The 24,634-nt window shown below is 47.6% G+C and overlaps 1 protein-coding gene and 1 pseudogene across 1 annotated transcript in view; one reads left to right on the top strand and one right to left on the bottom strand.

Moving 5' to 3' along the window:
* Positions 1 to 24,634, top strand: part of LOC139272584 (3-oxo-5-alpha-steroid 4-dehydrogenase 2-like) — a 77,654-nt gene that overhangs the window by 30,308 nt on the left and 22,712 nt on the right. Inside the window, exon 2 of the mRNA XM_070888652.1 lies at positions 22,153 to 22,316. Within this exon, the coding sequence (XP_070744753.1) occupies positions 22,153 to 22,316 (164 nt within the window). The remainder of the gene's footprint in view (positions 1 to 22,152; positions 22,317 to 24,634) is intronic.
* Positions 14,875 to 21,635, bottom strand: LOC139272854 (apoptosis regulatory protein Siva pseudogene; annotated as a pseudogene).

Raw genomic sequence — 24,634 nt, 5'->3', positions numbered from 1 at the left:
TTTCTTTAGAATAAGTCCGTTAATGTGTCTCAATACGTGCTAATTTGGGTCTACTGGCTTTAAGTGGCCATAGCTTCTCAAATTGCTGAACTCCCATGAGTGACTGGCTGGCCCCAGTGTCCAGCTCCATGCGTACAGGGATACCGTTTAATAAAACCCTCATCATCATTGGTGGCGTTCTGGTGTATGAACTGTGAATATTCGCCACATGGACCCGCTGAACCTCTGCGTCCATCGATTTGCCCCAAAAGTCATCCTGCCTCAAAGAACCCTCTTCTGGTCCATCCGCTTCATATATTAGTCTGGTTGCAGACTTCCTGCACATTCGAGCTAAGTGGCCACTGAGATTGCAGTTCCTGCAGACAAACTGTTGAAATCTGCAAGATCTTTCTGAGTGTTTTCCCCCATACCTCCAGCATGAGTTAAAGTTTCCATTGTTGGGAACAAAGGGACTATGGCCAGGCATTCCGCACTGACTGTCACTTTGACTGCTCTTAAGTATCCTATTAGTGGGTGTCAGTGGCCCCATTCCGGGCCGCATTGTGCCTTGTGATGGCGTGAATATCCGTTCAGCCTACCATTGTCTCTGTTGAAGTCCTACTCTGGGGTCTATTGCTGTCTGGGGGATGTCGAACTGCCCCTGCCTGCCTGCGGGGCTCTGAACCGCATTGATGATGTTGACTCCCTGATCCCTCGCCGCGTTAGAGGCAGAATTGCGCGAGTATATTATTTTTGTCTCTTCCTCTGCCGCCATGAAAGTTTGAGCTATCAACGCCGCCGCTTCCAAGGTCAAATCCTTGGTCTCAATTAATTTGTGGAAAATTCCCGCATGGCCGATGCCCTCGATAAAGAAGTCCCTTCGCATCTCCCCCCTGCAGGCGTCCATGAACTTAGAGGCTGGCCAAACGCCGGAGGTCCGCTATGAAGTCCGGTTTGCTTTGTCCTTCACGACGTCGGTAGGTGTCGAATCTGTGTCGGGCCATATGTATGCTACTCGCCGGTTTGAGGTGCTCCCCGATCAATTTGCTAAGTTCTTCAAAGGTTTTGTCCGCCGGCTTTTCGGGTGCCAGTAAGTCCTTCAAGAGCGCGTAAGTCTTTGGTCTGCAGCTGGTCAAAAGATGAGCCCTTCGCCTGTCGGCCGCTGCATCCCCCAGCCATTCTTTCGTAACGAAGCTTTGCTGAAGCCTCTCGACAAAATCATCCCAGTCTTCCCCAACACAGTACCGTTCCTCTGTGCTACCGGTGGTCATTCTCATGGGTCGTGAATTCCCGTTTTTCTTCGCCAATGTAAAGTCCTTATTCTACAGCATGAAACCACACGAGGCACATTCTGGGGACAAGGTCACTCCTTGACTCTTTATTCACAGGACTCCAAAGACAATGACCCTGCGTGGGACTTCCCTTTTTATACCTGTGTGATCAGGTAAGGATTGTCTCCCACAAGTTCACCCCTTGTGGTCAAGGTGTGCATCTAGGTTGAGTGTATACAGTAATACAGTGGTGTTACATTGAGGTTACATACATGACAAAACCTATATCCTTTGCGCATTTCCTAGCTCCGTAACTTATCATCCGAATATATCCACACCTGCATTTCTAACTTAAAACTTCCTACATACAGGACAACAATACAAAGGATTAAAAAAACTTTCACTCTGTCTGAAAAAGTGGGTGGAGCTAAAACAAACAGACAGCTCCACCATCTTTCCAAACAGGCTTTCAGACACAGGAAAATTTCATTCCGCAGTCAAAAAATCACACAAGCACACTCTCTGAAAGACAGACATTCACAAAGTGTCTCTTCATTCAACAAAGCTTATTGTTTGGCCGGCTCTATTTTTTTGGATCCATACATCACTTAAGATAGTCACTTTTTTAAATAAATTATACATGATTGATTTGCTTTCTCTGTTAATTTTACGTGGGCTTGAAGAACCAGAACCCAAGCCTTTTCTATTACTTTCTTTTGTTTCTCCGCTACGTAGCGGGTAAGGGACCTTTCCGGCCCCCACTCGAGTTTTGTTGTTATACTGGCCATATTGTGTATAGTTAGAGATCTAACTCTCAAAGGTCCGCCTTCACCAGCGTGACTTGTAGTAGACCACCTCACTCTCAGCGGTCCGCCTGCACCAGTGTGACTTGTAGTAGGCCGTTTCTAACTCGTAAATTTAGTTTGGGTAGCTCGTTAAAGATCTAACCCTGAGGCCCGCCTTCACCAGCATGACTTGTAGTAGAACACCTAGCTCTCAGCGGTCCGCCTTCACCAGTGTGACTTGAGGTAGGCCGTTTTCTAGCTACTGTCAGATTACGAATCTGCTATTACACAAACTCGCGCAATTCTTAAAACACGTTTAAACAATTCCCGTAGTGCTCTACGCCTCCTTAACGACTACCTACCACCGTTTTGCCTGTTGGTCCGACCCTCCTTACAGGTTGGATATTGCGTCGGCCTCCGGACACCACCTGGTCCCTTCTCCCTGGGACCTACTGCCAATACTCACCCGGATTCTCCAGGGGTGTCCCAACGGCCTCTGCAATATCCTGTTTGTGACGCCATTGTTAGTGCGAATGTACCCTCCAAGAATCACTCGTCACTCAGGATCGGTCCATATATCAAAACGGTTTATTACGCCGGCGGGGAGATGAAGCAACTGGTGGGTCCAGGTGCCTCTCTCCGCCGAACAAAGGGTTTCATGGATTTTTATATGTTTTACAACAGTTACATCAGCCCATTTCGGCCAGACACTATCCAATCATGTTGATTATAGAGTCAAATAGACCAATAGAAGTGGTCGCGAACCATTAGGTGACTGCGTGATTGCCTCATGTGTTGCTAAGGGTTATTCATGGTCTTGTGACATGGTCCAGGCCCCCCCTTATCTTACTATCCTTGGGTGCTGTCTTTGGGCAGTCTCCTTATCTTAGTCCGTCACAGAGTCGTATTATTATAACATGAACCAGGACTTTTTGTCTGAGGCCTGTTAGTCCGTTGAATAGGAACATCTACAGAGCTCATGTGTATTCCTGCGTGAGAAATCAGTAACTAGGAATGCAGTCTCTTTCTGTTGGCTGAAATCCCTTGGGGCTTTGCTGAACCACGAGCAGCCACCTTTATACATTTTACACACACATTTAATACTACAGTTACATATTTTAGTTCTAAAATTATGCTACAGGTGCCGTTGCCCTAGGGGAAAATCTTTCTCTATAACAGTTTTACATGCTGGCGTTGCGGGGTAACCATTGGGCCCGTCTGTGTCGATTCAGACACTGTGTGCAAAGGCTGCGGCCAAAAGGGCCACCCACAGAAGAACTGCGACTCAAAGCATGGCAGAGGAGTCGGCAGGAGGTTTCCGATCCAACAAGGATCATAAAGTACAAGCTAGAGAGGCGACTCAGCCCGAGGAAGCAGTGCACGGGGTGCACACCTTCACTACCAGAAGTCCCCCCCATGATGATGAAAGTCAAGATAAATAGCATGCCTGTTTCCATGGAGTTGTACACAGGGGTAAGTCAGTCACTTATGAGCCAGAAGGCATTTGAGAGGCTGTGGGGCAACAAAGAACAAAAACCCAAGGTGAGCCTGATTCAGACAAAGCTGTGCACTTACATCAAGGAACTGATCCCAGTTATTGGCAGTGCGAACGTAAAGGTATCCTATGATGGAGAGATACACGAATTGCCACTGTGGGTTGTACCAGGCGACGGGCCAATGCTGCTTGGCAGAAGCTGGATGGGGAAGATTCGGTGGAACTGGGATGACGTCAGAGCACTATCTTCAGTGGACGATGCTTCCTGTACTCAAGTGTTGAGCAAGTTCCCATCCCTATTTGTACCAGGCATCGGCAACTTCACAGGTGCCAAAGTGCAGATCCACTTGGTCCCCGAAGCACGGCCTGTTCATCACAAGGCTCGAGCGGTCCCTTACTTGATGAGGGAGAAAGTGGAGATCGAATTGGACAGGCTTCAACGCGAGGAAATCATATCACCAGTCGATTTCAACGAGTGGGCCTGCCCAATTGTTCCGGTACTTAAGAGCGATGGCACAGTCAGAATCTGTGGCGACTACAAGGTAATGATCAACCGAGTTTCATTACAGGACCCGCTACCCAAAGCCGATGATCTCTTTGGGACATTAGCAGGGGGAAAGGCATTCACTAAGCTGGATCTAACCTCCGCTTACATGACCCAGGAGTTGGCTGAGTCGTCGAAAAGATTAACGTGCATTAACATATACAAGGGACTGTTTTTGTATCACAGGTGCCCGTTCGGGATCCGCTTGGCTGCAGCCCTCTTCCAAAGGAACATGGAAAGTCTGTTGAAATCAGTTCCACGCACCGTTGTATTTCAGGATGACATCCTAATCAGTGGTGGCAGCCACCGAACACCTGCACAACCTGCAGAGGGGTTTTAAGTCGACTAAACAGAGTCTGACTCCGGTTGAAATGATCCAAGTGTGTCTTCCTGGCGGCAGAGGTAGAATTCCTGGGGAGGAAGATTGCGGCAGATGGCATCAAGCCCACGGACTTGAAGACAGAGGCCATCAAGAATGCACCCAGATCACGAAATGTAACGGAGCTGCGCTCGTTCCTGGGACTCCTCAACTATTTCGGTAACTTTCTTCCAGGGTTGAGCACCTTGTTCAAACCATTGCACAAGTTGCTACGAAAGGGAGACAACTGGGTTTGGGGTCAAAATAAGAGGCCGCCTTCAAAAAGGCCAGAAACTTGCTGTGTTCAAACAAGTTGCTTGTATTGTATGACCCAAGCAAATGTCTAGTTTTGCATGTGACGCGTCGTCGTACTGTGTCGAGTGTGTTTTACAGCAAGCAAATGTAGCGGGCAAACTCCAACCGGTTTCATATGCGTCTAGAAGTCTATCCAAGGCCGAAAGAGTCTACAGTATGGTCGAGAAGAAGGCTTTGGCCTGTGTCTATGGGGTAAAAAAAAATGCACCAGTACTTGTTCGGACTCAGGTTCGAGTTAGAAACCGACCACAGGCCCCTAATCTCACTTTTCGGAAAGCAAAGGCATAAACACCAATGCTTCGTTGCAAATCCAAATATGTATACTAACACTGTCGGCCTATGATTATACGATCCGCCACAGGCCAGGCACTGAAAACTGCTCCGATGCCCTCAGCTGGCTACCATTGCCCACCACTGCGGTTGAAATGGCGCAGCCCGCAGACCTGAGCCTGCTCATGGATGTCTTCAAAAGCGAAAGGTCACCCATAACGGCCCGCCAGATCAGGACCTGGAGCAACCAGGACCCCGTGTTATCTCTTGTAAAAAGTTGCGTCCTCAATGGGGGCTGGTCAGCGGTCCCAAGAGAAATGCAAGACGAGATAAAGCCGTTTAACCGTCGTAAAGACGAAATGTCCATCCAATCGGATTGCTTCTTGAGGCAACCGCATCGTCCTGCCCAAAAAAAGGCAGGGCAACCTCCATACGCGACCTACACAGTGCCCACCCAGGCATAGTCATGATGAAGGCTATCACTAGGTCCCACGTCTGGTGGCCTGGTATTGACTCGAACTTGGAATCGTGCGTGCACCAGTGTAACACTTGCTCACAATTAAGCAATGTCCCCAGGGAGCCTGTGGTCCTGGTCCTCAAAACCATTGTCCATGATCCACATAGATTATGCAGGCCCCTTTCTAGGAAAAACGTTCTACATTGTAGTGGACGCCTACTCTAAGTGGATCGAATGTGTAATAATGGCATCCAGCACATCCACCGCCACCATTTGAAAGGGCCATGTTCGCCGCCCATGGCTTGCCCGACATTCTGGTCAGCTACAATGGTCTGTGTTTCACCAGCTCGGAATTCAATGAATTCATGACCAGCAATGGCATCAAGCATGTCAGATCTGCCCCGTTCAAGCCCACATCCAACGGCCAAGCGGAGCAGGCAGTCCAAACCATAAAACGGAGCTTGAAACACGTCGCGGAAGGCTCCTTACAAACCCGCCTATCCCGCGTGCTGATCAATTACAGGACACGGCCCCACTCGCTTACCGGGGTCCCCCCTGCGGAGTTACTAATGAAACGTGCGCTCAAAACCAGGCTCTCCTTAGTTCACCCTGACCTCAACGATCAGGTGGAAACCAGACGTTATCGGCAAAACATTACCATGGTCGCGTGGCTGTATCACGCAACATCACTGTAAACGACCCGGTGTTTATGCTGAATCAAGGCCCTGGCCCTAAATGGGTCACTGGCACTGTTTTAGCCAAAGAGGGGAATAGAGTGTTTGTTGCCAAACTGCTTAACGGACAAACGTGCAGAAAGCATTTGGACCAGACCAAATTGCGATTTACAGGTAACCAGGAACTACCGGGAGAGAACCTTCCCTTCAGTGATCCACCGACACACACCCAATCAGCAACAGACCTAGCTGCCAACCAAGAGGATGATCCCACCATCTCCAAATGTCCAGTCAGACCAACAGCGCTGCAAGACAGCAGTGGCCCGACCAACTCACCCATGCCAGAAGTGACACTCAGACGATCGACCAGGGAGCGCAGAGTTCCGGATTGCCTCAACCTGTAGCTAACTCGCATCAAAAACTTTTGGGGGGGAATGTTGTGATATATGTATACTCTGTATATACCATGCTGGTACCACTAGAGGGTGCAGCTGTGGGAGGCCCAGGCAGGAGCTGTATAAAAGGCTGGTCACCACATTGCTGCCTCACTCTGAGCTACAATAAAGAGACTCGGGTCACAGCAGTTCAAGCACAGCACTAGGCCTCGTGGAGTTATTCTACAGATAAGTAGAGACATATTATACACCATTAAGCACTGCCAAACCCCTTTGATGAAGCGGTCGGGAAAACCTGGAAAAATGGAAAAATTGCCGAATTTAACGCAGGGCCTGATTTGCATGGGACGCCTCTGTTTCCCACCTGCAGCCAGCCAGATTGAGAGGCTGGCTGGCTCTGAGCTGGTAGGCCTGTGGCAATAGGACGCACGGAGAGGAGGGAGGGAGGGATCACGGGGCTCGCCGGAGCAGTTCAATACGGAGCCTGAAGGGATCGTGGGCTGGAAGAAGCAGGTGGTCTGAAGCGATCGTCAGCCAGGAGTAGCATGGGGGAGGGGAGTCTAAAGAGATCAGGGGGGTGGGGTAGCGATTTTGGTGAGGATCGGGGGCCAGGAGCTGCACAGGGAGGGCCAGAGGAGATGGGCAGTGGGGGGGATGGAGGCCTGGGGAGGGAAGAATCTGATGCCTGGAGAGGGTATCGGGGGCCTCGGAGTGGGCAGGGGGGGGGTCTCCGATCACGGAGGGTGGGTAGGGCAGGGACACTGGATCCTGGATTTAAATGTAAAGGTACTTGCCTCCTGAATCCAGCAGTCCTCCCCTTGCACGAGGTGTGCAAAACCCGACCACCTAAAGTTAAACTCAAAATGGAAGTTGAAGCACAGGCTTCTAGCCTCATTATAATATGTAAATAAACAGCCTGCAATCTGGCAGCAGATTGGCTGCCCAACACCACCACAGCCTCCACCCCCCGTCGCCATCTCCGTTTAAAACTGGGTGGATTGGAGGTGGATTCTGGTCACACACACCCCCATATTTGTTTTAGACATGCCTTGTTACCTCCAGACTTGACAATGCTGTCTTGGCAGGCCTCCCATCTTTCACCCTCTAAAATTCAGCTCTTCCAAAACTGCTGCCTTTATCCTAACTTGCACCCGTTCACCAATCACCCTTATGCTTACTGATCTACATTGTTTCCTGGTCCTCCAATGCATTGAATTTAAATTTCTCATACTTGTGTTCAAATCCCTCCAATGCCTCGCTCCTTCCTATCTCTGGAACCTCCTCCAGCCCTACAAACGTCCCACATCTCAGCGCCCTTCCTATTCTTGTCTCTTGCACATCCCCATTTCCATCGCCTCATCATTGCCGGCCATGATTCAGCTACCATGACCCTATGTTCTGGAATTCCCTTCCTTAAACCTCTCTGCCACTCTACCTCTCTCCTCCTTTTAAGATGCTTCTTAAATGTGCCTCATTGACCAAGCTTTTGGTGATTGGTCCTAATATGTCTTTACGTGGCTCTGTCAAATTTTGTTTGATAATGCTCCTGTGAAGTGCCTTGGGCCATTTTACTACTGGAAGGGGAAAAAAGAGGATAAGGTGTTAGGAAACTCTGTGCGATGTCATCTTCAACGATGCCATTCGCCACGACCATGCCTCTCCCCTGGCCCGTGATGGCCAACTCAGGGCACCAGTTCGGCCTCCTCCGATGGTAGCCTTCTATCTCAAGTTGTGCATGACTTTCTTCTACAAGCAAGAAGGGAGTGTCTTCTGGATGTTTAGAGAATGTCCCTGTCATGGTCTAATAGTTGGTATGCAGTGTTTGTAAAATGTGAGGGTATGGGGAAGTGAAGGGTGAAATGGGGAAGTGAAAGGGGATTAAAAAAAAACATTGTAGTGGTAGGGGACAGTATCATTAGGGGGATAGATACAGTTCTCTGCAGCCGAGAGCGTGAGTCCCAAAGGCTGTGTTGCCTGCCTGGTGCCAGGGTTAAGGACATCTCATGGCTGCAGAGGAACTTGGAGTGGGAGAGGGTAGATCCAGTTGTCATGGTCCACGTGGGTACCAACGACATAGGTAGGATAGACAAAGAGGTTCTGCTGAGGGAGTATGAGCAGCTAGGGGCCAAATTAAAAAGCAGAACCACAAAGGTAATAATCTCTGGATTACTACCTGAGCCATGTGCAAATTTGCATTAGGGTAAATAGGATCAGAGACATGGCTCAAAGACTGGTGTGGGAGAAATGGGTTTTGGTTCGTGGGACACTGGCACCAGTTCTGGGGTAAGAGGGAGCTGTTCCTTTCGGATGGGCTCCACTTAAACCGTACTGAGGCTAGGGTTCAGTCCTGACAGAGTAACAGCTTACTTTGTGCCTTAGTGAACAAAACTGAGCATACTACTTGAGGTGTAGTCGGACCAGAGTATTGTACATAGAATCATAGAAAATAGGTGCCGGAGTAGGCCTTCAAGCCTGCACCACCATTCAATAAGATCATGGTTGATCATTCCCTCAGTACCCCTTTCCTGCTTACTCTTCATACCCCTTGATCCCTTTAGTCGTAAGGGCCATATCGAACTCCCTCTTGAATATATCCAACGAACTGGCATCAACAACTCTCTGCAGCAGGGAATTTCACAGGTTAACAACTCTCTGAGTGAAGAAGTTTCTCCTCATCTCAGTCCTAAATGCTTACCCCTTATCCTGAGACTGTGTCCCCTGGTTCTGGACTTTCTCAACATCGGGAACATTCTTCCCGCATCTAACCTGTCCAGTTCCGTCAGAATCTTATACATTTCCATGAGATCCCCTCAACGTCCTTCTAAACTCCAGTGTATAAAGGCCCAGTTGATCCAGTCTCTCCTCATATGTCAGTCCAGCCATCCCTGGAATCAGTCTGGTGAACCTTTGCTGCACTCCCTCAATAGCAAGAACATCCTTCCTCTGATTATGAAAATACTGAACACAGTATTCCAGGTGAGGTCTCACGAAGGCCCTGTACAACTGCAGTAAGACCTCCCTGCTCCTATACTATAGCTATGAAGGCCAACATACTATTTGCCTTCTTCACCACCTGCTGTACCTGCATGCCTTTCAATGACTGATGAACCATAACACCCAGGTCTCATTGCACCTCCCCTTTTCCTAAACTGCCGCCATTCAGATAATATTCTGCCTTTGTGTTTTTGCCCCCAAAGTGGATAACCTCACATTTATCCACGTTATACTGCATCTGCCATGCATTTGCCCACTAACCTAACCTGTCCAAGTCACCCTGCAGCCTCTTAGCATCCTCCTCACAGCTCACACCGCCACCCAGTTTAGTGTCATCTTTGCAGCTTTAGCACAACATACTCTACATATTTTCTACTTAGTTAGTAACTGATCTGGCATCTACTGGGTAACTGGGATACATAACTGACCTGTGAATAGGAAGCCTTTGTTATAAGATTGTCAAGTCTTTAGTAACAACAAAAAACCTCAATTCACTCCAACTAACTGCAGGCAGAAAATAAAAAAGCAAGTGTGCAATTAAGGAGAGCTTCATCTATTTCCTCCCCCGGCATCCTATCCCTTTGTCTCTATGAGCCAATACAAACCAACTTGGCTGCCAGAGAAACTGGATGGTTGGGTGCTGAATACTGAAATTCTAAATAGGAGGCTTTATTTATTTATTTATTTTTTTTTAATTCGTAGCCAATCGTTCCAATTCTTTGTCAAATCACAAACGCCAGAGGTCACCTTGCACATGCCAAGGATCAAATTTCAGCTGGGTGCAATTTGTTGCATGGCCTACTCCTGTTCCTATTATGTTCTTGTTTTATGTTCCACATTTACAATGGCCTAAAATGATTCAAGATCACAAGGTATTTACAGATAAAAAAGGCTAGTTGACTCATCATATTAATTCAGCTGTGCAGAACAGCCCTACACGTCCTCTCCACCACACTGCGGCATCTGGTTGTTTCTTAAATGATTCCATGGTTTTCGCCTCTACCTTTATACCCAGATATCCATTCCATGTTGATCACTTTCTGCATGAAGAAACCAAAAGTACCTCTTGGTTTGAACCTTAGTCCTATTGGGGAAACAAATTTAAGGAAAGGAGGTGTAGCTATATGTCAGGAACAACTGGGAGGTAAATGAAACTGATTTTTCTGGGAGGAGTGAGTTACAGAAAGAGATTAGGCATTTTTAGCATGGCTATTTACTAACTATTTTAAAGAAAATAACTGAGAAATTGGGTTACCCAGAATTTGCAACACAGAATTTGCAGCACAGAATTTGCAGCACAGAAACAGGCCATTCGACACAACTAGTCCATGCCGGTATTTCCCACCCTACTTCATCTCACTCCACCAGCATAACCATCTGTTCCTTTCTCCCTCGTGTACTTATCTAGCTTCCCCTTAAATGCATTTTGTTATGTATTAATGCTTGGGGGTCACCAGACACCAGAGGGCGCCGCGGTCGGAGGTCAACGGGCTGCACACATGTGGCATGTGTGCTTGGTCACCTGTATATAAGCTGTGTGTCTTTGTCAAGCTGGCACCCTTGGGCTGGAATAAAGATGGATCAGGTTGCACCTGAATGAGTTTACAGTAACAAGACTCTTGAGTCATTACACATTTATACTAATCGCCTAAACCAATCCATGCGGCAGTAAGATCCACATTCTAACCACTCTGGATAAAGAAGTTTGGGGTTAACACTAACGGTAGCTGGGCGGGAAATTTACATGAAAATATTTGCCTTGCAAAATGCAGCTGTAGTTGCAATGAACATTCTGAAGACTAACTTAACATGAAAAATGTACTGACGTGTTTTGCTCAAGTTCCATGCATGAATATTATTTACTTTTTAAAACTGAGCTGTTTTATCTAAATCCATAAATATTGGAGTATTTATGCTTGGGCTGTTCAAATCATTAAATTAGTCTGGAATTTGTCAGGCCCGTGTAAGCCTCGGAGAGCTGCGGAAGTTGGGACATTGAATAAATTTAAGACAGAAATAGACAGTTTCTTGAGCGATAAGGGGATAAGGGGTTATGGGGAACGGGCGGGAAAGTGGAGCTGAGTCCATGATCAGATCAGCCGTGATCTTATTAAATGGCAGAGCAGGCTCGAGGGGCCGTATGGCCTATTCCTGTTTCTATTTCTTATGTTCTTATGTTAAATGCATAGTGTGTGTCCCCCCCCCACCCCGTTACACGGTTCTTTGACGTCGGGATTTCTAAGAACAAAATTACACACAGCGCAGGGTTTTTGGCTCAACCAAGATTCTATGGGATTAACCCAGAATACAAACCCCTACAAAACGGTCATTTGCATTGGCACAACTTGACAAAGTTAAACTTGTTTGCGATTTGACTGTTTCATATAAAGTTACATGTCGGATGGCAACAGATGGCAAGGATAAGGTTGTTTGGCAGGGGAGCTCCCTAGGGAGCTGCCATCCCGTGCCACCTTATCCTAAATAAAAACATCACCAACACCTTATTCCGCCAGCGGGACAAGTACAAGGCATCATGGCAACACCATTGCTCCAAACACTGGCACCTGATCGACTATGTCATCGTCCGAGCCAGGGATCGCAAGGATGTGCGCATCACCCGCGCCATGACAGGAGCTGACAACTGCTGGACAGACCACTGCCTAATCCGATCCATCATCAACATGAACATAGCCCCAAAGCGGCGACGGCAGCAGAAGCAGTGCCACAAACAAGTCAATGCCGGGCAAAGACCTAGCTAAGAGAGCCCTATACAGTCAGCGTCTCACTGCTAACCTGGCGTCCCTTGATGACCCTGAGATGCAGAATGCCCACAGCGCTTGGTTTGCCCTTGGTCAACCAGGAAATACCAGGACTGGTTTGATGAGAATGACCAGGAGATCACAAGCACAAGGCATTTCTGAGCCTAAAACAATAACCCAACTCGGGAGCAGCAAAACAGCAATGCAGACGACTTAAGGCCATGGTTCAACAAAAAACCCAGGACCTAAAACACAGGTGGTGGATGGAGAAAGCACAGGAGATACAGCAGCTGGCCGACAGCCATGATGTGCGAGGATGCTTCACCGCAGTCAAGGCCACATACGGACCAAACACCCAAGGCCCCATCCCACTGCTGGCCAAGAACGGGGAAACACTCATCAAGGACACCGAAGCAGTCAGGGCCCGCTAGAAGGAGCACTTCGAAGATCTCCTCAACCGAGACTCTGCCTTTGATTCGACTCCATCCCGCAGCATGCTACCCGCCACACCTCAGTAAAACCCCAGCCCTGCACGAGGTAGAAAAAGCCATAAGACAGTTTACAGGAGCGGATGGAATCCCCGCTGAGGCACTGAAGTATGGAGGAGAGGCACTGTTACCACGAATATATGACCTCATCTCTCTCATCTGGAGGGAGGAGAGCATGCCGGGAGATCTGAGAGATGCAGTGATCGTGACCATCTTTAAAAATGGAGACAAGTCCGACTGCGGCAACTACAGAGGGATCTCCCTGTTATCAGCCACTGGGAAAGTCGTCGCTAGAGTCCTCATCAACCGTGTTCTCCCTGTGGCTGAGGAGCTCCTCCCGGAGTCACAGTGCGGATTTCATCCCCTAGCGGAAACAACGGATATGATTTTTGCAGCACAACAGCTGCAAGAAAAATGCAGGGAACACCACCAACCTTTGTACATGGCCTTCTTTGACCTTACAAACGCCTTTGACATTGTCAACCACGAGGGTCTATGGAGCGCCATCCTCCGTTTCGGCTGCCCCTTAAAGTTCATCGCCATCCTCCGCCTGCTCCACGATGACATGCAGGCCATGATCCTTACCAACAGATCCATTACAGACCCAATCCACGTCTGGACCAGGGTCAAACAGGGCTGTGTCATTGCTCCAACCCTCTTCTCAATCTTCCTCGCCGCCATGCTCCACCTCACAGTCAACAAGCTCCCCGCTGGATTGGAACTAAACTGCAGAATCAGTGGGAACCTGTTCAACCTGCGCCGTCTCCAGGCCAGGTCGAAGACCACCCCAACCTCTGTTGTCGAGCTACAGTACGCGAATGACGCCTGCGTCTGCGCACATTCAGAGGCTGAACTCCAGGACATAGTCAGCGTATTTACTGAGGCGTACGAAAGCATAGGCCTTACACTAAACATCCGTAAGACAAAGGTCCTCCACCAGCCTGTCCTCGCCGCACAGCACTGCCCCCCCAGTCATCAAGATCCACGGCGCGGCCCTGGACAACGTGGACCATTTCTCATACCTCGGGAACCTCTTCTCAACAAGGGCAGACATTGACGATGAGATCCAACACTGCCTCCAGGCGCCAGTGCAGCCTTCGGCCGCCTGAGGAAAAGTGTTCAAAGATCAGGCCCTCAAATCTGCCACCAAGCTCATGGTCTACAGGGCTGTAGTAATACCCACCCTTCTGTATGGCCCAGAGACATTGACCATGTACTGTAGACACCTCAAGTCGCTGGAGAAATACCACCAACGATGCCTCTACAAGATCCTACAAATCCCCTGGGAGGATAGACGCACCAACATTAGCGCCCTTGACCAGGCCAACATCCCCAGCATTGAAGCACTGACCACACTTGATCAGCTCCCTGGGCAGGCCACATAGTCCGCATGCCAGACACAAGATCCCAAAGCAAGCGCTCTACTCGGAACTCCTTCAAGGCAAACGAGCCAAAAGTGGGCAGAGGAAACGTTACAAGGACACCCTCAAAGCCTCCTTGATAAAGTGCAACATCCCCACCGACACCTGGGAATCCCTGGCCAAAGACCGCCCTAAGTGGAGGAAGTGCATCCAGGAGGGCGCTGAGCACCTCGAGTCTCATCACCGGGAGCATGCAGAAATCAAGCGTGCGGAAAACCAGTCCCACCCATCTTTCCCTCAACGACTGTCTGTCTCACCGGTGACAGGGATTGTGGTTCTCGTATTGGACTGTTCAGTCACCTAAGAACTCATTTTTAGAATGGAAGCAAGTCTTCCTCTATTCCGAGGGGCTGCCTATGATGATGATAAAGTTACCCAAATCCAAACACAAAACCTTTTTATGATTTGGCTGGAACAAAACATACAATCACCAATTCTTCTGAGGTTCACTGTAGGCCCTTTCCCTGGTTGTAGCTTGTGTCCCGGAGACTGGCTGGCTTTTTTTTTATACAAAAAAGCTTTATTTATACAAATACACAATTAAAACAATATGTTACAATGTAGAAATTCACTTCCATTTGTACATGGCAGTGATCAAATTAATGCACTTTAAGTGTAAACACTCCTATACAAGTTACAGCTAGTCCACAAACTTCTTCGGTGTCCCCTTCAGGTGAAGCATTCATAGCAGAGCACCTTCTATAGGCTTCAGTATAATCAGCAATTGAACATATTGAACAGCAAATCCTTGCGCAGTGGTCACACACTTTGCTGCAATGTTGGCACATTAAGTGGTCACACTGTGAGCATGGCTCCTTGAAATTGGATGGTTTCAGACAGATAAAACAGTTCATGGTTGCTGGCTTGATTGATGATCTGTGTGAATATAGTGAACCCTTTACAAGTTGTCCATTATGTCCTCAAAGTTTCCCCATGGAGTAATTCACTTCCTTCACATCCATTACAAACATCTTCTGGTCTGTTTAGGGAGTTATCTTCAGTAGGTTTGGGCACAGGAACCAGTGTGCAATTCTCTTCTGAATTAGCAGTCCACATTTCTCCCATAAAAGCTTGGGCACTGTTGAACAATAAGCTCTTGATTTTCTCGTACACCTCCCGCTTTTACTTCTCCCCAAAGACCCCCTCGTTCAACTCTTTCTGGGTCACGTGGACCTTCCACTGCAGCGGCGCGGTGTCGCCGAATGGATTGGCTCTCTTGGTCAACCTGCACCCGGCCAGGTCGCCCCGTGCAACCGAGCGCTTCCCACTCAAGACTGGCTGGCTTCTGTTGTTGTTCCTGTACTGCTGAGTCCTTTGCCTTCAAAAATGGGTCTTCTTTATACCAAAAACCAACTTGCAATCGGAATGGATTTAACACAATGGCTGCATCAAATGCGAACTCTTGATGGCTAATTGTTCCTCATCTAGCATCATTGTCCATGATTACCTTGGCCCCCGCCTATCTGTTGGGTGAAGTCCTTTACAAAGTAACCTTCCCAAGGTGACTTAATTGTTGGTTTCTAGTAGCATTCATATCCAAATGGCTCGGGGTCCGGTCCATTGTCTAGGCGTACCTTGATACCAGCCTTTCTGGAGCCACAGTCCAGGGTAACCCCTTAAGGTGAATGAATATATGAATGTTCCTGTATCTTTTCAGACAGGAAACCATTGAAGGTGTGATTGTCTCTCTCCTGCCATTGTCTGATGATTTAGGCAAATATCCTGTCTCATAGTCCTTCATGATGTCTGATGGTTTGGCAGCAATGTAAGAACTAACCCTTTCCTGCCCAACTCTTTTTGCAAGCTGTGATGCAGTTCTTAGTTTTTATAGTCAGTAGTCCAATCTTTACCATTGTGGAGGCGGGGCGGGTGGGGGCGGGGTGGCGTGGGTTGGGAGGAACGGATCCTACACCAGTTGGCCTCCATGAAATAAAAACACAAATTGCTGGAAAGACTCAGCAGATCAGGCAGCATCTGTGGAGAGAGAAACTGAGTTAATGTTTCAGATCAATGACCTTTCAGTTGGCTTCCATGGTTGGTAAGACGCTATGAAGAAAAGAATAACTTAATATATACAGGTAAACTATAAAATAATAGCTTAATGGTAGTCGCATAGGGATTGCAGACTTTTTTTCTGAGGAGATAGGTTTCCAATCTGAGAAGAGCCCTCTTATTCTAAAGGTCTCCTCCTGCTAACAGTTCCAGCTTGTGGGTATTTTCAATCCTCCTCTGTTTAAATGTATTTCTTTTGAGTACCAAAAAAAGTTGTATGCCTTCCAGGCCATACTTCCGCAAGATCCTACAAATCCCCTGGGAGGACAGACGCACCAACATTAGCGCCCTCGACCAGGCCAACATCCCCAGCATCGAAGCGCTGACCACACTTGATCAGCTGGGCAGGCCACATTGTCCGCATGCCAGACACAAGACTCCCAAAGCAAGCGCTCTACTCCAAACTCCTTCACGGCAAACAAGCCAAAGGTGGGCAGCGGAAACTTTACAAGGACACTCTAAAAGCCTCCCTGATAAAGTGCAATATCCCCACCGACACCTGGGAGTCCCTGGCCCAAGACCGCTCTAAGTGGAGGAAGCTCATCCGGGAGGGCGCTGAGCACCTCGAGTCTCGTCGCCAAGAGCATGCAGAAATCAAGCGCAGGCAGCGGAAAGAGCGTGCAGCAAACCAGTCCCACCCACCCCTTCCCTCAATGACTATCTGTCCCACCTGTGATAGAGACTGTGGTTCTCGTATTGGACTGTACAGCCACCTAAGAACTCATGTTCAGAGTGGAAGCAAGTCTTCCTCGATTCTGAGGGACTGCCTATGATGATGATGACCACTGTGCAACATCATTTTTATCAGGATTGCTCATGAGCCCTGGGGTCCCTGTTGCAATAGATAAATAGCAGCTTGTTTCTTTTCCCCCAAACACACAACTGACACTGCCTCAAAAAACCTGTTATCATTTCTTTTCACTGAGTTCTGCAGCTCTGTGGTGTCTTTTTTTTTGACCCTGCAACAGAATCCTCCTGTACCCTTGGGTAACATAGAAATAGGTGCAGGAGTAGACCATTCGGCCATTCGAGCCTGCACCGCCATTCAATATTGATATGTCCTTACTACACAGTATAAATGCACACAAGGCCCATACGTGAGAGAAGGTCACTCTGTGACCAGTTACCTTTATTACCAAGACCTCAAGTGATGAATGTGGGTGGAGCTTCCCCTTTTATACCTGAAAGTCCAGGTTAGGAGTGTCTCCCACAAGTTCGCCCCTTGTGCTCAATGTTCTCAAGGTGTACAACTTAGGTCAGCTTATACATGGGTTACAATGATAGTTGAATACATGACAAATATGATCATGGCTGATCATGCAACTTTAGTACCCCTTTCCTGCTTTCTCTCCATACCCCTTGATCCCTTTAGCCATAAGGGCCACATCTAACTCCCTTTTGAATATATCCAACAAACTGGCCTCAATAACTTTCTTGGTAGAGAATTCCACAGGCTCACAATTCTGAGGGAAGAAGTTTCTCCTCATCTCGGTCCTAAATGGCTTACTCCTTACTCTTAGACTGTGACCCCTGGTTCTGGACTTCCCCAACATCAGGAACATTCTTCCTTCTTCTAACCTGTCCAATCCCGTCAGAATTTTATATGGTTCTATGGGATCACCTCTCATTCTTCTAAATTCCAGTGAATATAAGCCAAGTCGATCCAGTCTTTCTTCATATGTCAGTCCTGCCATCCTGGGTATCAGTCTGGTGAACCTTCACTGCACTCCCTCAATAGCAAGAATGTCTATCCTCAGATTAGGAGACCAAAACTGTACACAATATTCAAGGTGTGGCCTCACCAAAGTCCTGTACAACTGCAGTAAGACCTCCCTGCTCCTATACTCAAATCCCCTAGCTATGAAGGCCAACATACCATTTGCCTTCTTCACTGCCTGCTGTACCTGTATGCCAGCTTTCAATAACTGATGAACCATGACACCCAGGTCTCGTTGCACCTCCCCTTTTCCTAATCTGCCGCCATTCAGATAATATTCTGTCTTCGCGTTTTTGCCCCCAAAGTCACATTTATCCACATTATACTGCATCTGCCATGCATTTGCCCACTCACCTAACCTGTCCAAGTCACCCTGCAGCCTCCTAGCATACCCCTCACAGCTCACACTGCCACCCAGTCTCGTGTCATCTGCAAACTTGGAGATATTACACTCAATTCCTTCATCCAAAGCATTGATGTATATTATAAAGAGCTGGGGTCCCAGCACTGAGACCTTCGGCACTCCTCTAGTCACTGCCTGCCATTTTGAAAGGGACCCGTTTATCCCGACTCTCTGCTTCCTGTCTGCCAACCAGTTCTCTATCCACGTCAGTATATTACCCCCAATACCATGTGCTTTGATTTTGCACACCAATCTCTTGTGTGGGACCTTGTCAAAAGCCTTTTGAAAGTCCAAATACACCACATCCACTGGTTCTCCCATGTCCACTCTACTAGTTACATCCTCAAAAAATTCCAGAAGATTTGTCAAGCATGATTTCCCCTTCATAAATCCATGCTGACTTGGACCGATCCTGTCACTGCTTTCCAAATGCGCTGCTATTTCATCCTTAATAATTGATTCCAACATTTTCCCCACTACTGATGTTAGGCTAACCAGTCTATAATTACCTGCTTTCTCTCTCCTTCCCTTTTTTAAAAATTGGTGTTACATTAGCTATACTCCAGTCGCTAGGAACTGATCCAGAGTTGATAGACTGTTGGAAAATGATCACCAATGCATCCACTATTTCTAGGGCCACTTCCTTAAGTTCTCTGGGATGCAGACTATCAGGCCCCGGGGATTTATCGGTCTTCAATCCCATCAATTTACCGAACACAATTTTCCGCCTAATAAGGATATCCTTCAGTTCCTCCTTCTCACTAGACACTTGGTCCCCTAGTATTTCCGGAAGGTTATTTGTGTCTTCCTTCGTGAAGACAGAAACAATATATTTGTTCAATTGGTCTGCCATTTCTTTGTTCCATTGGTCCGCCATTTCTTTGTTCCCCATTATAAATTCACCTGAATCCGACTGCAAAGGACCTACGTTTGTCTTCACTAATCTTTTTCTCTTCAGATATCTCTAGAAGCTTTTGCAGTCAGTTATTATGTTCCTGGCAAGCTTCTTCTCGTACTCTATTTCCCCCCTCTTAATTAAACCCTTTGTCCTCCTCTGCTAAATTCTAAATTTCTCCAAGTCCTCAGGTTTGTTGCTTTTTTTGGCCAATTTATATGCCTCTTCCTTAGATTTAACACTATCCTTAATTTCCCTTGTTAGCCACTGTTGAGCCACCTTCTCCATTTTATTTTTACTCCAGACAGGGATGTACAATTGCTGAAGTTCATCCATGTGATCTTTAAATGTTTGCCATTGCCTATCCACCGTCAACCCTTTAAGTATCATTTGCTAGTCTATTCTAGCCAATCCACGCCTGAAACCATCGAAGTTACCTTTCCTTCAGTTCAGGACCCTAGTTTCTGAATTAACTGTGTCACTCTCTATCTAAATAAAGAACTCTACCATGTTATGGCCACTCTTTCCCAAGGGGCCTCGCACAACAAGATTGCCAATCAGTCCTCTGTCATTACACATCACCCAGTCCAGGATGGCCAGCTCCCTAGTTGGTTCCTCGACATATTGGTCTAGAAAACCATCCCTAATACACTCCAGAAAATCCTCCTCCACTGCATTGCTACCAGTTTGGTTAGCCCAATCAATATGTAGATTAAAGTCACCCATGATAACTGCTGTATCTTTATTGCATGCATCCCTAATTTCTTCTTTGATGCTGTCCCCAACCTTTCTACTACTGTTTGGTGGTCTGTACACAACTCCCACTAGCGTTTTCTGCCCTTTGGTATTCCATAGCTCCACCCATACCGATTCCACATCATCCAAGCTAATGTCCTTTCTTACTATTGCATTAGTTTCCTCTTTAACCAGCAATGCCACCCCACCTCCTTTTCCTTTCTGTCTATCCTTACTAAATGTTGAGTACCCCTGGATGTTGAGTTCCCAGCCTTGATCACCCTGGAGCCATGTCTCCGTGAAGCCAATTACATCATAACCGTTAACTGCTATCTGCACAGTTAATTCGTCCACCTTATTCCGAATGCTCCTTGCATTGAGGCACAGAGCCTTCAGGCTTGTTTTTCTAAGATGCTTTGCCCTTTAGAATTTTGGTGTAATGTGACCCTTTTTGCATGTTGCCTTATGTTTCTCTGCCCTCCACTTTTATTTTTTTCTTTCTATCTTTTGCTTCTGCCCCCATTCTACTTCCCTCTGTCTCCCTGCATAGGTTCCCATCCCCCTGCCATATTAGTTTAACTTCTCCCCAACAGCACTAGCAAACACTCCCCCGAGGACATTGGTTCTGGTCCTGCCCTGTTGCAGACCGTCCGCTTTTACTGGTCCCACCTCTCCCAGAACTGGTTCCAATATCCCAGGAATTTGAATCCCTCCCTTGTGCACCACTCCTCAAGCTACGTATTCATCTGCGCTATCCTCTGATTCCTACTCTGACGAGCATGTGGCACTGGTAGCAATCCTGAGATTACTACTTTTGAGGTCCTACTTTTAAATTTAGCTCCTAGTTCCCTAAATTCGTCTTGTAGGACCTCATCCCATTTTTTTACCTATATCGTTGGTACCTATATGCACCACGACAACTGGCTGTTCACCCTCCCTTTTCAGAATACCCTGCACCTGCTCCGAGACATCCTTGACGCTTGCACCAGGGAGGCAACATACCATCCTGGAGTCTCGGATGTGGCCGCAGAAATGTCTATCTATTCCCCTTACAATTGAATCCTCTATCACTATAGCTCTCCCACTCTCTTTTTTCTGTCCTCCTGTGCAGCAGAGCCACCCACGGTGCCATGAACTTGGCTGCTGCTGCCCTTCCCTGATGAGTCATCCTGCTCAACAGTACCCAAAGCGGTGTATCTTTTTGCAGGGGGAGGACCACAGGGGACCCCTGCACTACCTTCCTTGCACTGCTCTTCCTGTTGGTCATCCATTCCCTATCTGGCTGTGTACCCTTTACCTGCGGTAAGACCAACTCACTAAATGTGCTATTCACGTCATCCTCAGCATCGTGTATGCTCCAGAGTTCATCCACCCGCAGCTCCAGTGCCACAATGCGGTCCGTCAGGAGCTGCAGGCAGATGCACTTCCTGTACACGTAGTCGTCAGGGACACCAGAAGTGTCCCTGATTTCCCACATAGTACAGGAGGAGCATAACATGCTTTGGTACATCCTGAGGATGTTAAAGGCACTATATAAATGCAAGTCTTATTTAACATTGAACCGAAGAAAATTATATTAAAAACATTGTTTTAATTTGTTGCTCATCCTGGGCACATTACCAAAACATGCCTACAGGTAGAAACACTCGTGTGGTACTAAGAGCTCTCCTTTGTCTTTCAGATGAGACATTAAACTGAGGCTCCATCTGCTCTCAGTGGAACATAAAAGATCTCATGGCACTATATCGCAGAGGAGTTATCCCTGGTTTCCTGGTCAATATTTATCCATCAATTAACATCACTTAAAAGCAGATTCTGTCATTATCACATTGCTGGTTGTGGGAGCTTGCTGTGCACAAATTGGCATATTACCAGTGACTACACTTCAGAAAAAGTACCTCATTGGCTTTGGGATGTCTGGTGGTCGTGAAAGCTGCAATAGAAAAGCAACTCTTTCTTTTCAGTCTCTTTTTGTTCCTCCCTCTCTCTCGCTCCTGTCTTTCTTTTTCTCTTTTTTTTTCTCTCTGTTTTTCTCTCTCCTGTCTTTTTTTCTCTAATCTAAAATATAGAAGTTGAAGCATCTAAAATAAGGACAGCAAAGAGGCCAAAATTGTAATCGTAACTTTCAATCTTTCTGTATTTTAGGACATGGATTTACGGATATTTCACCAGAGGCCGAGCTGTTAAAATCTCCTTTGTTTTGAAATGTTTTATATTTTGCGCCTGGAATGGGTACCTTCAAGCACACAACCTGATTTACTGTACTAAATATGATGATGGCTGGACCACTGACTTCAGATTTTTGTTTGGTAAGTCTCCATGATAATGGATTGTACATAAAAGCTTTTGAAGCTCCATTCATACAGGCGGTCTGTAATTTTATTTCCCACCACTCCCAACGTGTTCGGTGTTTCTCTTCCCTTTTGCTGTATGCCCACACACTTTACATTGATTGCCTTTTGCTATGAATTCAATTTATTTAAATTTGATTTGTGTTTTGCTGTGGAAAGTTGCTTTTGTGTTTGTAATAAGAGGACAAGTTTTTTTTAATTTCAAAATATACTTTATTCATATAAAAATTTGTACAGTACTTTCAAAAGCAGTTCAGTACATTTAGCTGCGGTCAGCAATCCCATACACTACATTTGGGTGTTGACAGCAGTTCCGTTCGATACATTTCCTTGCTTTTCAGTTCAAGTACAATTCAGTACAATATGGGATACATTGTAGTACATTCAACAAATTACATTACATGTGTCACTATACAGTACACGGAATGGGTAACAGTTGATTTACATTTTTCCTTTCCAACGTACATTACGAAACACACCTTGCATTGTACATATGTGTTTACAGATCATAGTGCTCCACGTACACAAAAAAGAAGTTACAAGTACGGCCCGAGGGGAGTTTTGTACTGATTCCTGCCCCTGGGTTTACCATGGCAGAAGGGCTTTAAACTGTGGCCCTTCCCCACCGTGCCTTTGCGGCGACTGCACCAATTTTTAGTGCGTCTCTCAGCACGTAATCCTGGATCTTGGATTGCGCCAGTCTGCAACAAGCAGACGTGGACATCTCCTTGCTCTGGAAGACCAGCAAGTTTCGGCAAGACCAAAGAGCGTCTATGACCGAGTTGATGGCCCTCCAGCGGCAGGTGATGTCTGTCTCGGTGTGTTCAGAGCACAGAGTCCTGTGTTACGGAGCTGCTCGGGATGAACCTCGACAGCAACCACTGCATCTCTTTCCAAACCTGCCTTGCGAAGGCGCAATCCTGAAGGAGATGGGTGGCAGTCTCGTCCGCCCTGCAGCCGACTCGGGGGCACTGTGCCGTGCTGCTGAGACGTCAGTTGTGCATGAACGCTCTGACGGGTAAGGCCCTCCTCACCGCCAACCAAGCTACGTCTTGGTGCTTGTGTGAAAGCTCTGGCGATGAGACGTTCTGCCAAACGAGTTCGACAGTCTGCTCAGGGAACCACCCGACAGGGTCCATCCTCTCCTTTCGTAGAACATTACGTGCTGACCACTGTTTTATGGCCTTGTGGTCAAAGGGGTTTTTGTGAAAAATGTTTCCACGAAAGACAGGTGGACAGGCATGGTCCAACTGGTGGGGGCGTTTCGCGGCAGCGTGGCCAGACCCATCCTTTGCAACAAAGGGGACAGGTAGAACCTCAGCACGTAGTGACACTTGGTGTTTGTGTACCGGGAGTCGGTGCACAGCTTGATGCAGCCGCACACAAAGGTGGCCATCAGGATGAGGGCCACGTTCGGAACATCCTTTCCTCCACTGTCCAGAGATTTGTACATTGTGTCTCTGTGGACACGTTCCATTTTGGACCTCCAGACAAAGTGGAAGATGGCCCGGGTAACTGCCGCAGCACAGGAGTGTGAGATGGGCCAGACCTGTGCCATGTACAGCAACCCCGAGAGCACCTCACTCCTGATGACCAGGTTCTTTCCTGCCATGGAGAGGAAGCGCAGCTTCCACCATCCCAGTTTTTGCTTCACTTTGGCGATACGCTCTTCCCAGTTTTTGGCACACGCCCCGTCCGCTCCGAACCATATTCCCAACACCTTCAGGTAATCTGGCTTAACGGTGAAGGGAATAAAGGATCGGTCGGCCCAGTTGCCAAAGAACATGGCCTCGCTTTTGCTGCGATTGACCTTTGCTCCTGAGGCCAGTTCAAACTGGTCGCAGATTGTGAGCAATCTGCAGACCAACTGCGGATCCGAGCAAAAGACGGCGACGTCGTCCATGTACAGGGAGACCTTGACCTGAGCGCCTCCGTTGTCTGGGATTGTCACCCCTCTAATGCCCGCATCCCTCCTGATGGACTTGGCAAAGGGCTCGATACAACACACAAACAAGACAGAGGAGAGGGGACAGCCTTGCCTGACTCCAGATCTGATCGGAAAGCTTTCAATTTCCCACCCGTTGATTTGAACTGCACTACTGATGTCTGTGTAGAGCAGTTGGACCCAATTGCGGATACCCTCCCCAAACCCCATTTTGGAGAGCACGTCCATCAGGTACGTGTGCGATATCCTGTCAAAGGCCTTCTCCTGGTCCAAGCTGATTAAACAGGTGTCCACCCTCCTGTCCCGCACGTAGGCGATCGTATCCCTGAGT

Source organism: Pristiophorus japonicus, chromosome 9 (assembly GCF_044704955.1).
Source record: "Pristiophorus japonicus isolate sPriJap1 chromosome 9, sPriJap1.hap1, whole genome shotgun sequence".
Taxonomy (NCBI): Eukaryota; Metazoa; Chordata; class Chondrichthyes; family Pristiophoridae; genus Pristiophorus; species Pristiophorus japonicus.
This window is presented reverse-complemented; position numbering and strand designations above follow the sequence as displayed.